Here is a 14,538-nt window from a genome sequence, read left to right as displayed (position 1 = left end):
GTTATCTCATATGTAATATTCCTCTGGATCTTATGGACACACACTGTTGATTATGTGCTTCTGAGCCACCATTCACTTTGGTGCCTGTAGTGGCAGGGTTCACATCCCCTTTACTTTATGTCTGGGAACTCAGGCTCAGGGTTATGTGGGACTGAGTGGCAGAGCCAGATATTGGCCCATGTGGCCTCATCCTGGGCCCAATTGCTCCACTACCCCCATTGTGTTAACTGTGTCTACCTTAAGTGTGGCTTCCCATTTTGCTCTTTTCATGAATGACCTCAGGTCATTTTGGTCACTCTATGATGAACTGGATCATCCATGGGTCCGTGGGCCCAGCTGACCCAGCCATTCCCATTAGCAGGGATAGAGGCTGCCTAGAGCTATCTGCCCCACTGATGCCCATAGCCCTGAGCAACTCCCACAGTTGTCACAGTTGTTTCTTCCAGCTCTTCTGTTAGCTGTATTCCTAGGTTGGATTCCTTGGTTTTTGGAAATGAAATGCTGGCTTTGATTCTGAGATAGAACCCTTATGTGGCAGATGCTCCCTTTCTATAGCCACACTGCCTACCCAGAACCTCAGGCATTGCCAGATGTGCTTCTGGTGGTCTGCAGTCCACCAGGTGCATGCCCTGGGACCTGATTGCTTGCCTGAGCCAGCTCCCACTGGCTTCTTTGTCAGTTTCATTCAGAGACCTTTGCTGAGCACCTCTTGCTACCACCAACTTGAATGGCAAGTTATTAGCATCTGATCCACTGAAAGCCTAAGTTAAGATCTTCCTGTTGCTCAGGATATGCCTTACTATCTTGGATACAGTGCCTGGCCTGGGTGTCAGCTCTGCTGGTAGCAACTTGTCCACAAATCTGGGGACACAGCTCCCTCTGTTGCTGACTAATTCCAAACCATTAACTGACAGCAATGACCACTTTCCAAACACAGCTATTTGGTAACAAACACTTCACACTGTGTATATTTAACAACAGCACATTTCTTCATAAAATCACGCCTGTGGGCTTGACAGTGACATTTTCTGGTTGCTATCTTGTGGCTCAGTGGCCAACTAGAGTGTCAGAAGTCTGAGTCTTCAAAGACACCCAGCAGACAGAACCTACTCAGGCCCGATGGTTGACTCCTATCCTCGGATCTTTCACAAGTGCCTCAGATGGGGCATGGTTTGTTTCAGAACCTCCCCAGGCCTTGCAAAGAAACCACCTTCAGGACACAGAGCTTTACTTACTTCACTGTTGGCAGTAGGGATTTTGAGGAGAGAGAGAGAGAGAGAGAGAGAGAGAGAGAGAGAGAGAGAGAGAAAGAAAGAAAGAAAAAATATGAGAATATGGGCTCTGAGGCTGCCTTTTCTTGGGTTCAGATCCTGGCTTTATGATGGGAGCTTTTGGAGGCTCAGGGAAGTTCTATTCCAGGAGAATGCTGGTGATATGCATATAGAATTATTGTGATAAAAAGGTGAAGTGTATGTAGGGTTCCATGAGTCCATCAGTTAATGGCCCTTCTTTCCTTCTAATTAGGTCCCTTTCCTAAGTGTGAGCATCTCCATGGCTGCTTGCCCTTCTGCCAGGCCTTCTGAGAACTCCCTGCCTGGAACAGAGTTGCCAAGGGCCAGCATGCACCTGGGGGAGAGTAGAGAGGAAAAACACACCTAATGGCACCTAATGGGTCTGGGAAGAAAAATAAAGTGGATAAAAAGATGGAAGAGGAAGTGTGGCTATTTAGTCAAGGAAGTCAAGGAAGATCTATCTAAGCAAAGACCTGAATCACCAGATGGAGCCCTAATAGCCACAAGGCATCAGGACAGAGGCTGTCAGATGGATGGCACAGCCAGCATGCATGCCTTGATAAAGAGGTGGACCTGGTAGGAAGTGATAGGCAAGAAGGAGGGGGAAGAGTGTGGTCAGAGGTCTGCTGGGGTCTGGGTAGGCAGGATGAATGTGGGGACATTATTCTAAATGAAGTTGAAGCCATTGCAACAGAGGTGTCATGCAGCTTATGGATGTGAAAGATATTTGAACTATGTAGACAGTAGGAGGGGTTGCCAGTAGGAGACCTGTCAGGGCATGATCCAAAGAGCATTCAATGAAGGGTCAATTTATAGAGGCCTGAACAAAGAATAGGAATCCACAAAGGAGGAAGAGCACAGTGCCCTGGCCAATCAGTATATTCCAATTCCTTATGTTTCGCTTTTTCCAGACATGTAAAGTCTAATCACCTTTTTTCCCCCTATGATTAAAAGGATCAATCTGCCAGGTCCAGGATTGGGATATATGTGTCCTTCTGTTCTTACCCTCATGTAGTTACTGATGGGCATGGAGGTGTCCTGCATTGCTAGGTGAATCCATGTGAATGTGTATCCTCAGCTTTGTGAATGTCCCCAGCAACCCACCAGAGTCCCCCATCAACTAGTGGCTACATACTCCTCTTCCCTTGGCTTGTGCAGGTCTGCACTCTGAAAGCTCCAGCCAGTTCCCCTCAACCTGGGGAAACCAGGGCAGGGGTGACTCCACAGGCTAAAGCTAAGACTTCTACCTATTCCTGATTCCTCCAATGTTTTAAAACCCATAAGCCCCATCCCTTCCTTCAAAACCAACTCCTGAGATATGGCCAGGTGAAGAGCTGAGCCTTGCTGAGGCTGCCATCACATATGCTAGGCAGAAGGCCACTCTGCAGAGTCCCACCTGTCTCACAGAGAGGCTGGTTCTCCTCCTGGATCCATACCAGGTAGTATCACCATGTAGGGATCATGGAACCTGGCCTTTATGAGCCCCACTCTGTCTGTCTTTCATGGATTTGTGAGGGAAGAGGTAGTTAAGCAATGAGTGAACCATCATTGGTTGTGGCAGAGAGGGAGCCCCTGGGAGCAGAAACAGGCTGTGCACATCATCAGGGCCACCCATACAATGGAATCACAGGCAGATGGTCCTTGAGATCAGGTTTCCTTTCCAGCCTTGCATTTCTTGGGACTCCCTGTTAGAAATACCAGGGTGTTGCAAGGAATCAAACATATGCTTGGAAGTAACTTGACAAGGCAAATTTTACTTCTGCCCACTTGGGTGGACAGTCCACCTGTTTTTATCCCCAACACAGCACTGTTCCTTGCTCTGATAGGAGGAGCTTGGGGTTACAGTCTACTCAATTGGCTAATTTAAAAATTGGGGTTGGCTAAGAGAAGGCCTTTAATTACAATGTTACAATTGGATCTCAAAATGGCTATGATTGGATCTTATATCCCAATTAAGGCTAAATACTATATTCTGAAAATGAACTATCAAACTTTCTATTTCTCATACCCCAAGGACAGTAGACCCAGTTCTCCTATTTCCTGCCATTAGCAGGCATTGCCAAGCCACTACTACATGTAGAACTCTTGGAAGGCTATAGTCAGGGATATAGGGTATCCTGCTCCAGGCCTTGATGTCCTATGTGAAGGAAGAGCCTAAGGGCTCCCAGGAACTCTGGGAGTTAGCCCAGTAGGTATTGTATTGAGACAGTTAATGATGGGGTGGTGCAGGTTAGTGAGCAGACCAGTTGAGGTAAGCCTAGTGGGCATGGGCTGTCTTACTAGGATGGCCTGGGAAGCCCAATGCTGAGCATCCTGGTCTTGGGTGGGGCCCAGGCTGTCCCACTTATACCCTGTGGCCCTGTTACCTCACTTGTCAAGCCTCTTCTTTGTTTCAGACCCTAGTTTATAAAAGGGTTCCAGCCTCTTTTTTCTGGGCATCTAAGGTGTAGTTCTCCCCTTCCCTGATCTACTAATGGCCCTTTCCTACCTTTGAGCCTCAGACTATTCCCTCAGCCTGATGTGTTCTTCCTTCCCATTTTCCTCTCTTTTTTTTTTTTTTTTTAAACTGGGGATGGCACCCAAGAGTGCTTTATCACTAAACTACATCCCCATCCCTTTTCATTTTTTATTTTTGAAACAGGATCTCACTACACTGCCCAAGCTGGCCTTGAGCTTATGATCTTCTTGCCTCAGCCTTCCAAGTTTCTAGGATTATAGCCATGTACCACTGCATCTATCTTTCCTTCCCATTTTCTGAAAGCATGAACCCTGCTCATCTTCCTTTCAATACAGGAAATATTTTCCCTACAAATATCTATGGCATCCCTTATATGGGCTCCAAACAGAGGGCTAACCCTTTGAGGAACAATTAGTGAACAAGTCATTCCATGTCCCTCTCCTCTCAGGGCTGACACCAAACCTGTTAGTGAGTCACCTGTCAGCACTACTGTACAAGGTGGCAGTGATGCTGTAGGGACAGTATTGTGGAAGGCTGGGTGGGGGTCAGGCAAGATGGCACCAGGCTGAGGTACCTGTAGGGACTAAAGTGGGAGCAGAGGCAATGGGACTAGAGGGCCATCCAATAGGGAGCAGGGAGAAGATGAACTGGCATGTAGGCAGGGAGACTGAGGCATGGAGCTGGACCTTGCTGTAAGGGAAGTACAGCCTGAAGGTTTTCAAGCATGGGAGTTAGAAGGTCCTCTGCCTTCTGCTGGGGAGCTGCCATGAATATGTCATCCAGGAGACACATACTTGAGACCTTAACTGTCACCATACCAAATGGGCCTTCATTCTTGTGTGGCCCACCCCCACACAGCTGCGGGGTCCTGCCTGATGCTAGGGAACAGCCTGCTGGGCATGGCCCTCTGTGTCTGAAGCTCAGAGGCCAGCAAGCATGGACCTCACAGCCAGCAAGCCAAGAAACTGAGTTTGTACTTCTCTTAACCTGTTGATAGAGATAACGATTAGTAAGTGCAACCTGGCCAGCATAAGGCTTGCAGGCCAAGAAGTGAGAGGCATTTGGAGCAGCTAGAATGTGAGGTGATGAAGGTGTAGGCACAGTGCTGGGAAAAACAAGCGAGGGGCCTAAATTGGAAGAGAGGACTGATTGACCAGGTAGAGTGGGTATGATAGAAAGGATGGGGTTCCAGGCCTAGCTGCAATACCTCCCCTGTAAGAAAGATAGCACTGTCCTATTGTGGGATATATGACCAGGGTCCTGGTTCTTACTATTTAAGCACACTGGTAAGGACTCACAGAGGGAAAGATACTGGCTAAGCAATTGGTGGGAAAGGAACTGCTTTCTGGGCCAGTAAAAAGGCTCCAGAGAAAGCTTGAGGAAGCCAGGTCCATGCCCTCCCTCTCTCCCTGCCCCCAGCTTCACCAAGAGGCACCATTGCACAGAGGGCATGGTCCTAAGCACCATGGCCAGAGCCCAGCCCTTTGAGTATAAAGCAGTTTATCTCTGGCTGTGAGTAGGGGTTCCAGATAAACAAGTCAGAGCTGCTTTTTGGGATAGTATGCCCCCCCCCCCCCAATAGCAGGTGAGTACTGGGTCCACATGGCAACTTTGTAGGGTTGGTCAAAGGGTCCCTCTGTGCCCACTTTGAGCAATCTGAGGCCACACTCCTCCTCTCAGTCACCTGTACTAGATAAGAAATCAGTTCCAGAAATGCATCCCATAGCTCAGTGATCAAAGCCCATGGCCAGAGCTGCCTGGAGCTGTGGGATCGATGTCTGCAAAACTGCTTCTCATCTCAGTTTGCTAGTGCAGCCAGGAAGGAGGGGACTGCCCGCCTTCCCCGTGGGCGCCCTGAACAGCCCACACACTCACTTCCAACCTACTTCTTGTTTCCCCAGAACCTCCAGTGGGCCCGAGACGTGTTGCTAGGCAGCAGTATCCCATGGCAACAACTGCAGCACATGCCGGCACAGGGGCTCTTCTGTGAGAGGAACAAGACCAATTTCTTCAATGTGAGTACTTTGCCTTGTTGATTTCTGAGGCTGCTTGGTGCCACTGCTTTTGATTGAAGGTGCATGAGTCGACCTCCTGGGTGGGCATTCCCAGGGCCACAGATTTGTGGCACCTTCAGAGGGCAAGCAGGGTGGTGCAGGTAAAAGTGCTCCAGACTCAGGCATTGGGCTGATTGCTGAGCAACTTCTGGCAAATCACTGCCCCTTCTGGGCACTGGTTGCAGTGAGAGAGGCATGAGTGAGCCTGGTGTGTTGTCTGGAGTCCCAGGTGTTCTGGAAAAATGCAGGCAATAATGAGAGGGGCTTTAGGTCATAGCCCTACTCTCCCACTTTGTGGTCTTGGGTACCAAGGAGATTCCGACTAAAGGTGACTCTACTGCTTGAAAAACAAGTTTCTCCAATGCTGGCCCTTCAGTACCCTTTCAGCTTTGCTATTCCACATGGGGTGGAAACTGCCCAGGCCTGTCTTCCTCCTATCCCAAAAGCCCACATCTGTCTTCCTGCCAAGCCCTGCCAAGCCCAACCCTCCCTCATTTGTTCTGCCTCTCACGGACAACTGGCCCCTCACTCCTCTCTACCTCCAACTCCACATGCATCCTTCATCACCCCTCCAAGCATGACCAAATCCCAGCTGAGTGCCTTTGGCAAGGCACACAGTCCCTTCACCTTTGTTTCTTCTATATTTTCCCAATACTCATAGAGAAACTGAAGAATGGAGTCAGCCTGAATAGGAGCTAAGGAGGGCAGGTCTCAGATTTAGAGGGGTATGACAAAGGCTGGTTCTCAGGTCCCACCCTACCAGGTGATAGAGTCCATGACTCTTCCCTTTTCCCAGACTATGACATCTATGCACCTCTCTCTGTTTGTATTATAGACAAATAGTAGGTGTCATTGGTAATCAACCCACATGGTACCAAGGGATTTGCCATGAAAAAGAAGCATGCTCTCACCCACATGCCCAGGCCATAGCTGTGCCCCACAGGAGCTACCATTCTTTGTCCCATGTGTGTCCTTCCAGAGGATATCTGCCTTTTATAAGCTAGTTTGCATTTAAAAAAAAGTACATGTTTGTGCCCTCCCTCTGTTTTTTCACTCAAGAGCATCTAGAGTGTTTTAGCACTTGCTTATTCTATTGATTGATTGAGGTGCTGGGGATCAAACTCAGGGCCTAAGCAAGTTCTCTTCTACTGAGCTACATACCTAGCCTGCTCATTCTTTTTAATAATTGCGCAGGACTTCCAAAATAGGAATGCCCTACAGTTTATCTAGCCATCTCCTATTGATGGGCATTTAGATTATTTTCAGTCTTTTGTTACTACAATGTTTCAATATATACCTCATTGTACATTTGTGGGAGTTCATTTATAGGAGGAATATTGAAATAGAATTCCTGGGACAAAGGATATGGTACCTTTAAAGTATATAACCACTCTCCGAAGATCTGGCCCACTTTCCCTTTAGACTCATGTTTTCAGACTTCATCAACTCTATATTACTGACTTGGAAATATTTGCTCTTTAGTAGGTGGAAATGCTATCTATCGTGTTTTATGTAATATGAGTGAGATTGACCATGATGATATCATGTTAAGTTTTAACTTCTGTTTAATTTATACTCGGGTTCATTTGTCTATTGGATTATTGGTTCTTTTTTTATTGATATATAAGAACTCTTTATAAATGAAATGGGTCCATTTGGTAACATTTTTCTGCAGTTGATAGACCAAAGTTAGAGCCAAGCAAGTGTTTGATTACCATGAGCTCTTGGGTTACTTACCTTTTAAAGTGGGTTTCCATTACCTTGCCTCTCCTTGGAGAATAAGTGTAGGAACCAAATTAAATGATGGGATAATGTCCCTAACCCAGAATCTGGCACATGGTTGGTACTCAAGAAAATGGTTCCCCTTCCTTCTTTTCTCCCCTGCTATTGTTGATGCTATGCCCTTAAACACAGTACAGGGATATTGGAAGGAGAGGCCTACCCTCCATGCCTTCCTCATGGGTGAGGCACTCAGCCTTTCTAATGCTGAGGTTAAGGAAACTAGTACTTTAGGTATCAGGTCAAATGGAACACATCTGAGCCTGAGATCAGATGCTCCAGACCCCATTCCCACTATGCTCACTCCTAGCAAGTCCTGTCAGAGTTTCTGAGACCTTCTAGAAAATGAGTCCAGCAGAAAGGCATTCACAGGTTGTGCCAGCCAGAAGCCTCTGTAGAAACATGGACTGATATTTTGAGTGGTTTTTGCTTCTTCTGCGTCAGCTGTTTGTTCTTCCAGCAACCTGCTGCTTCTACTACCCTCAGCCTCCCTCTCAGCCACCTCTGCTCTTTTGGCCTGGTATCTAGCATGGTAGGAAGTGCTGGGAAGACCCTGAGTAGTCAGCACACAATTCTGTTCAATATCTTCTACCAAGTGTGAGGAAACTGTTTGCTAACATGTTGATGGAGGAGTATTTGGGCAGCCCTCAGCCCCTACTGGTACAAAACCATGTCTCTTAACAGATGGGTCTATAGTCAGAGTGAGGTTGAGGGTCAGGGTCACCACATGCCCTGGCTTGCCATCCTTCCAGGCCCACTGGCCTGGACCATTGATGCTACCCAACCTTGACACCATTCACCCAATTGTCTGAGCAGCCCCCCTCATCCATTCCAACAGAAGGTGGGAAACCTTCTTGTTATGTTTTTAGTGAAAATTTTCAAAAATCATGTGAGTCATATAGGACCATGTTGTCACTGCAGATAGACACATAGAGGAACTACACCCCTTTGTTTGCCTACCTCAGACACTGTGCTCTTCTTAGAGGTTTTTCAGTGAGCAGCCCAACTGTTCTGTTTCTAAAAACGTGCATGTGTGTATTTGTGAGTGTTGTTATAATGTGTGTTCTTCGGCAACTTGCTTTTTTCACTCACATTAAATCCTGAGTTTCCATGTGAGAAGTTCAGGCCATCTCGTTCTTTACAACTGCTGCTCTCTACTTGGTTGGGCACATGTGTTTTCTCTCACAGCATCCTATGGCATGTATCTTTGTGGTCCTGCCATGTTGTTTGAGTCTCCTGGTCTTGTCTAGTGTGACCCAGAGAAGGGGCTCACTGAGAATTTCGGGATAGATTTCATTCAACTCGTTTGCCTTGATAAATGACTTCCAAGCCTGGTCTTCCATTCTCTTGGTATAGTTAGTGCTGGATATTGTAGAGGACAGGGAGATTCCCTGCCCCAGGACACAGGAGGCTTGTGTTAGAGCCCCTCAGGGCCTTTCTGCAGGGCCTCTGTTGGATGCTGTAGACCACATGGGAGGGCAGAGTGCTGCTTAGCCAGGACATGGGCATGAGAGAAGGGCCAGGATTATAAGCACCCTTGTAAATCTCCTTAGGCGAGTGACTAAACCTTCTTGGGAAGGAGTGGATGCTAAGGGACATGGGTAAATGGAACCTTAGGTTCCAACATTCCTGACAGGAAATCCTTGCATGTGGGGACTGCCCCACAGCTGTCTAGTCCCCTGCAGTGGCAGACATGGTGTGCCAGTGGTGTGGTTGGAACTGTGGTTGAGTGAGGGAAGACTGAACTTTGTGCAAATCCATTCCCTCTGTTTTGCACACTGACTGAACCAGCATCCTGAGTGAAGGAACAACTTCGCACCCAGCCTTTTCCTGCCACCTGATCTCTGCTGTGGAAAATCCTGCTTGTGGGTGCTCAAGCTAAGGCAGGAGCAAGTCAAAGCTCCTGGGCTGAGGTTCATTTACCATTGTAATCTGACACCCCAGCTAAAGACCCCCATTACATCAGTCCTCTCTTACCAGCAGAATAGTCTGGTCTGTGCCAAAACAGAGCCAGAGTTGTGGAATGTTGTTGGTTGGGGCCACACATGACATTATTGCTCATCCTTTCACAGCCTCAGGAAGGATTGACAGAAGGCATTGGCCTTGTAATTCAAAGGTGGCTTCTTAAACCAACTGTGCAGAAAAGGAAGTCCCAGGACACAGAGACCTGGGATGGGAGGCAGTGAGACTGAGATTGCATCTTCAGGATAGTCCCTCTCCTGAACCAGTCAAGTCCAAGGAGGCTACAGAGAAAGAAGCCAGGGTATTGTCCTTCCCTGGGCAGAGGAGGCCAGAAAAGCACATGCCAAGTTGGGTGGCAGGTGTTTCTGAGTGACTGCCCTTTCCAACGAAGTAAGTGCTTGTTCTGCGTGCCTAGAAACTTCTGGACCTTCCCATGCAGTTCACCTGAAGGAAGGCAGACCTGCGAGAGCTGGAGCCAAGCTGCTCTGTCCAGAGTGAACTCCTTTCCCCATCTTGTAGTTGATTCAGAAATGTTCCCATAGTAACCAAGCCAGAGATGGCTCTCCCTTCTTCCCCAAAATGTTTGCTTATTTTAGCAGGCAGGGCTTTTTCTTATTTCAGTTCAGTTTATAGCCTCTGTTAAAGAAGCAAAGGGAGCTGCAGGCCAAACTGGACTTTCATCCACCTGTCAGGGCCACCCTGCCCAGGGGCAGTCCTATGCCTTGTGTAAGGCCAAGGAAGGGATGCAGTATCAGGCACTGAGTATTTGTGATCAAGGTCTGTTTGTGTGTGCTTTTTGGTGACCCTAGGGTCCAGGGTCTGCTGGTGGCTATGGAGGAAGCACCACACACAGGATAGTCACAGAAGCCAGCATCTCCTGTCTGCTCTCTCAAGTTCAGTTTCAGGTCCCACACAGTCTGCAGAGGACGGGTGCTATTGTATCCCCTTGAACAAGGCACAGAAGCTGAGGAAATAGCACAAGATCATACAGCTAACAAATGGCCAATCTGGAATTCCAGGTCTGTTTGACTTCAAGGCCTGCACCCTTAGCTGCTGTGTCATTGGGAATTCAGAGGCAACCTCCCAGCTCTCTTTTCTGTTTGTGATATCTGCTGCAGGTACATGACGGGGAGGGGCAGCAAGAATGGTAAACTGTGTCTTTGACCTGCTTTTCTCCTCCCCCCTTCAGGAAATGGAGTCTCTTGTCCCTCCCTTGCATTGATCAGGGGCTGATGGGGGTAGGCTGCCCCAGTTTGTAGAAACCATAAGTCTCCTCCACACTCCAGCTTCCCTTTTAGGCAACTTGCATGGCATTCTGTTGCCCATCCTGACCACAGACCTTTGGCCTCCCTCAGTGCCTTCCTCAGGCCTGTTCAGACCTGCTGGTGGAGGCCATTTTGCAATCTGGGCCCCTCACAGGATCTCTGCACCTGGCCTTCCTCAAGTTCATCCCCAGCCTTGCCCAGAGCTGACCTCCTCCTTGGCCAAAGCTGGCTTCCTCTCATGTTAGGCCCTGTTTGAGCCCCCCGACAGGAATCATTTTGCACATTTTTGGCTTTTTGAGGCCCCCAGACTTGACTAAGCTCTCAGTCCTCCTGGATGCTATCACCTAAAGGTAAGCAGACAGTGTGAAAAAGACAGGAAGTCAGTTGGGGATGTGCCTGTGAAGGACAGAACAGGGCCTAACTTCCAAAGGAAACAGTCTGCACAATAATGTGAGGAACAAATGTGTACACACCAGAAAGGGACTTGAAGAGCTGCAGGGTGCACACACATCAAGGATGGTTGGCTAGATGCTGATGGTTGATTAGAGTGTGGACTTCTTCAAATAGGCAGGGTGGCTAGAGTGAAGGAGCATTTTCCATACATGGCACCAGCTGCCATGAATGTACCTGGGAGCCAGTAGGGTGCCAAGAGCACTGCTGACCCACCCTATCCTCAGGTCTTCTATTCAAAATAGCTCAATAAATCTTCACAGCCTCCCTGCCTTACAGATGAAGAAAGAATCTGAGATTGGTGGCTGATATTTAGAAGTTCTGGACCAAATCAGTGGCAGTAGGAATGGTGGCCAGTGAGGAGCAAGAAGGACCTCAAACACCCATGAACTGACAGGATAAGGGGCAGGGCCGTAATGACATGGAGTATAACAGGGCTTGAAGTGGGCTCAGGAGCTTAGTAGGCCATGGATGTGGATGAGGACGTGCCTGTCCTCCAGTGGACAGCATACCAGGATGCCACTAAGAGGTAAGCAGTGTCCTCTATGCCACATGAGGCTGTGTTGCAAGGATGCTGTTTACTGGCTCATTTTATTTTCTAAAGCTCCAGCATCATTTGGTCCTCAAAAAAATGATCTGAGATTGGTTATGGCTTTTTCTCTTCCTCCACAGTCACCACTGGCTGTGGAAATACCATCCCTGGCTGGTCAGGAATCCTGTGGGGCTTGTGCTTCTAGCCATACCTTTGGTGGTTGTGACTCTGACAGGTCACCTAGACTCACTGAGCTGCTTCTTCATCATGAAAATGACCCAAGGTATACAGCAGAGCCTTTACTACTGCTGGGGTAAAAGGAAGCCCATTCACATCACAGTGAGAATCAGAGGACAGAAAAGCAGGGGAAAAGTTTAAATTAAGGAAATGTAAGCTTCTTGGCTGTAGTAGGAATTGCTGCAATAGTACTATTTTTAGCATTGCTGAGATGATCCATGGGCCAATTGCACAAGCAGAGTAAACAAAAGAAACGCTTCAAGTTCTCCGGGGAAAAAAGGTCCCGTTTTTAGGAATCTTAGAGTTAGCACACAGCTTACCCCCCACCTCTCCTTTCTTCCCATGTCCTTAACTCGGAAGACTTAGTAGAACTTAACAACTTCGGGCTTTCTCAGCCCCAGGTCCAACCTGGAGAAGGTGCCAAAGACTTCCCTGTCATCCCTTCCTCCCTATCTGGGGAGGGGCATTAGATGGAGGACTGCTTCCCCTGAGAAACTTCCATGACTCTTTTGCCTGAGGGTCTAGCAAGAGGAGACAGTAGAGCTGCAGGGACAAGGTGGGGGCAAAGCCATGGCCACACATGCCCAGGCTCCAGCCCTGATGGCTATGATTTAAAAAAAAAAAAAAGAAAGAAAGAAAGAAATCAAATGTTCAAGTGTCATTCCCTGGTGTACATTCTTTTCTGGCCATTGGAAACACTTTTCACCTCTAGATGTAGATTCAGAATTGTCGTGAGGTCAAGATATTTGGTAAGAGGGAGCTGATTTTTTAACCCCTTAGTATTCATGATCTCACAAGTCCTTGGGACAACCCTGAAAGGGAGTTCAGGAGCCCCTGCAGATGAGGCAGCTATGACTTGCTAAGGTCACATAGCCTGTGAGTGGCAGAGCCTGGACTAGAGCCCAGGATTGGAGACCCACATCCTGTGGTCCAGTTTCCATGCCAGAGTTTCTGTATAGCCTCTCAGGAGCACTGTTTTTCCCCCCCAGAAGGACTGCAGTGTTTGTGTATATATCCAGTTCTGACCTCAGTTCTGGTCCCCTCCACCCCCAGCTGCTCCACTCCGGGTGTTCACTCAAGAGCTCACTGTTTAACATTCCTGAAGAGAAGAACATTTTTCAGTATAGACTTTTTTTTCCACTGTAAGTTATTTTTCAGAGGTTTTCTCTTAGAATACGTGGTCCTGCCAGGTCTTTCTGAGGCATGGATGATGGTCTCAGCTTGGGCAAAGCCTTACATCCTACATGCTTTGTCCTCCCAAGACACTGCTGTAGGCCTAGGCTTGCTACCTACAAGGGCAGCACCTGAGGATGGCAGCAGGGGAATTATACTTCTGAGTTAAGTTGTGGTGCCCTCAGCAAGGCTGGAAAGTGGAGCAAGGCAGGCAGCCCACTCAGACTCAGAGAGGCTGGGGGTGGTCTGTGGCCACTGAAGGGTCAGAAACAGAAAATCCTATCTCTAGGCTAGGAGGAAGAGGGGTTTACTGTAAGAAAACAGTAAACAAGGTGACACATGCCTGTAATCCCAGTGACTTGTGAGGCTCAGGCAGGAGGATCACAAGTTTGAAGCTAGCACTGGCAACTTAATGAGACCCTGTCTCAAAATAGAAATTAAAAAGGGCTGGAGTATAACTCAGTGATAGAGCACCCCTCAGTTAAATCCCCAGTACCACAAAAGGGGGAAAAAAAAAAAAAAACCTTTGGAGAATAGAAGCGAGGTAGCAGTGCCAGCCTTTACTTTGTTCACTTAGTCCCCAGGTTGACATTGGCTGTGGAAGCCCAAGTGAGGGACCCAGACAGTAATTCCCATGGCCCAGTGATGCCCACTAGTGTAGTTGCTCCAGTAGAAGAATATGTCCTAGGAGCTGGGGCTGTAGCTCAGTGGTAGAGCGCTTGTCTAGCATGTGTGAGGCGCTGGTTTCAATCCTCAGCACCACATAAAAAAATAAATGGTAAAATAATGGTATTGTGTCCATCTACAACTAAAAAAAAATTTTTAAAAGAATATGTCCTTTTAAAAAATAGTTATGAACTACCAGGCTTAGCTTTTGATATATTCTCATGGCAGCAGAATCTAGTATTGCTCAGAGCTTTCTAGGGACTCCGGCTGGCCCTCAAGCCCCAGGGTTAAAGAGCACATTCTGGCCTGAGGGCTCCCATCCTTTACTATGCATGTGACTGGGGTTGTCCTGAGTTAGGGGGTCTTGAGCCAGGAGCCTCTGTGCATGTGGTCAGGGTTTGTAGAAAGCAGGAGGGGCCCAGAAGACCAGAACACCTGGGCCAAGTTCAGCATAATCCTCAGATCTTCCCATTGTGCCCACTCTTAGGGAAGGATGCCACCCTGCCCTTGGTTTAGTTCTGTTGTTGACTTTCTGGTTGTGGCCCCTTTGACCTCAGTTTCTCCATCTCCAAAGGTGGACCAGTTGGATGAGGTCAGTGGTTTTCCAGCCCTTTCTCCAAAAGAAACTTTTTTCACAAACCAAGTGGAAAACAGATGAAAGGGTAGTGCT

At 48.0% G+C, this 14,538-nt stretch overlaps 1 protein-coding gene across 5 annotated transcripts in view; it reads left to right on the top strand.

Annotated features, from left to right (window-relative positions):
- Positions 1 to 14,538, top strand: part of CABIN1 (calcineurin binding protein 1) — a 145,279-nt gene that overhangs the window by 97,891 nt on the left and 32,850 nt on the right. For all 5 annotated transcript variants that reach the window (XM_079151857.1, XM_079151854.1, XM_079151856.1 and 2 more), the window contains one exon: positions 5,652 to 5,765. In XM_079151857.1, the coding sequence (XP_079007983.1) occupies positions 5,652 to 5,765 (114 nt within the window). The remainder of the gene's footprint in view (positions 1 to 5,651; positions 5,766 to 14,538) is intronic.

The sequence above is a fragment of the Sciurus vulgaris genome (genome assembly GCF_902686455.1).
Source record: "Sciurus vulgaris genome assembly, chromosome: 8".
Lineage (NCBI taxonomy): Eukaryota > Metazoa > Chordata > Mammalia > Rodentia > Sciuridae > Sciurus > Sciurus vulgaris.
Note: the sequence above shows the minus strand (reverse complement) of the source record. Positions and strands in the feature narration are given on the sequence as shown.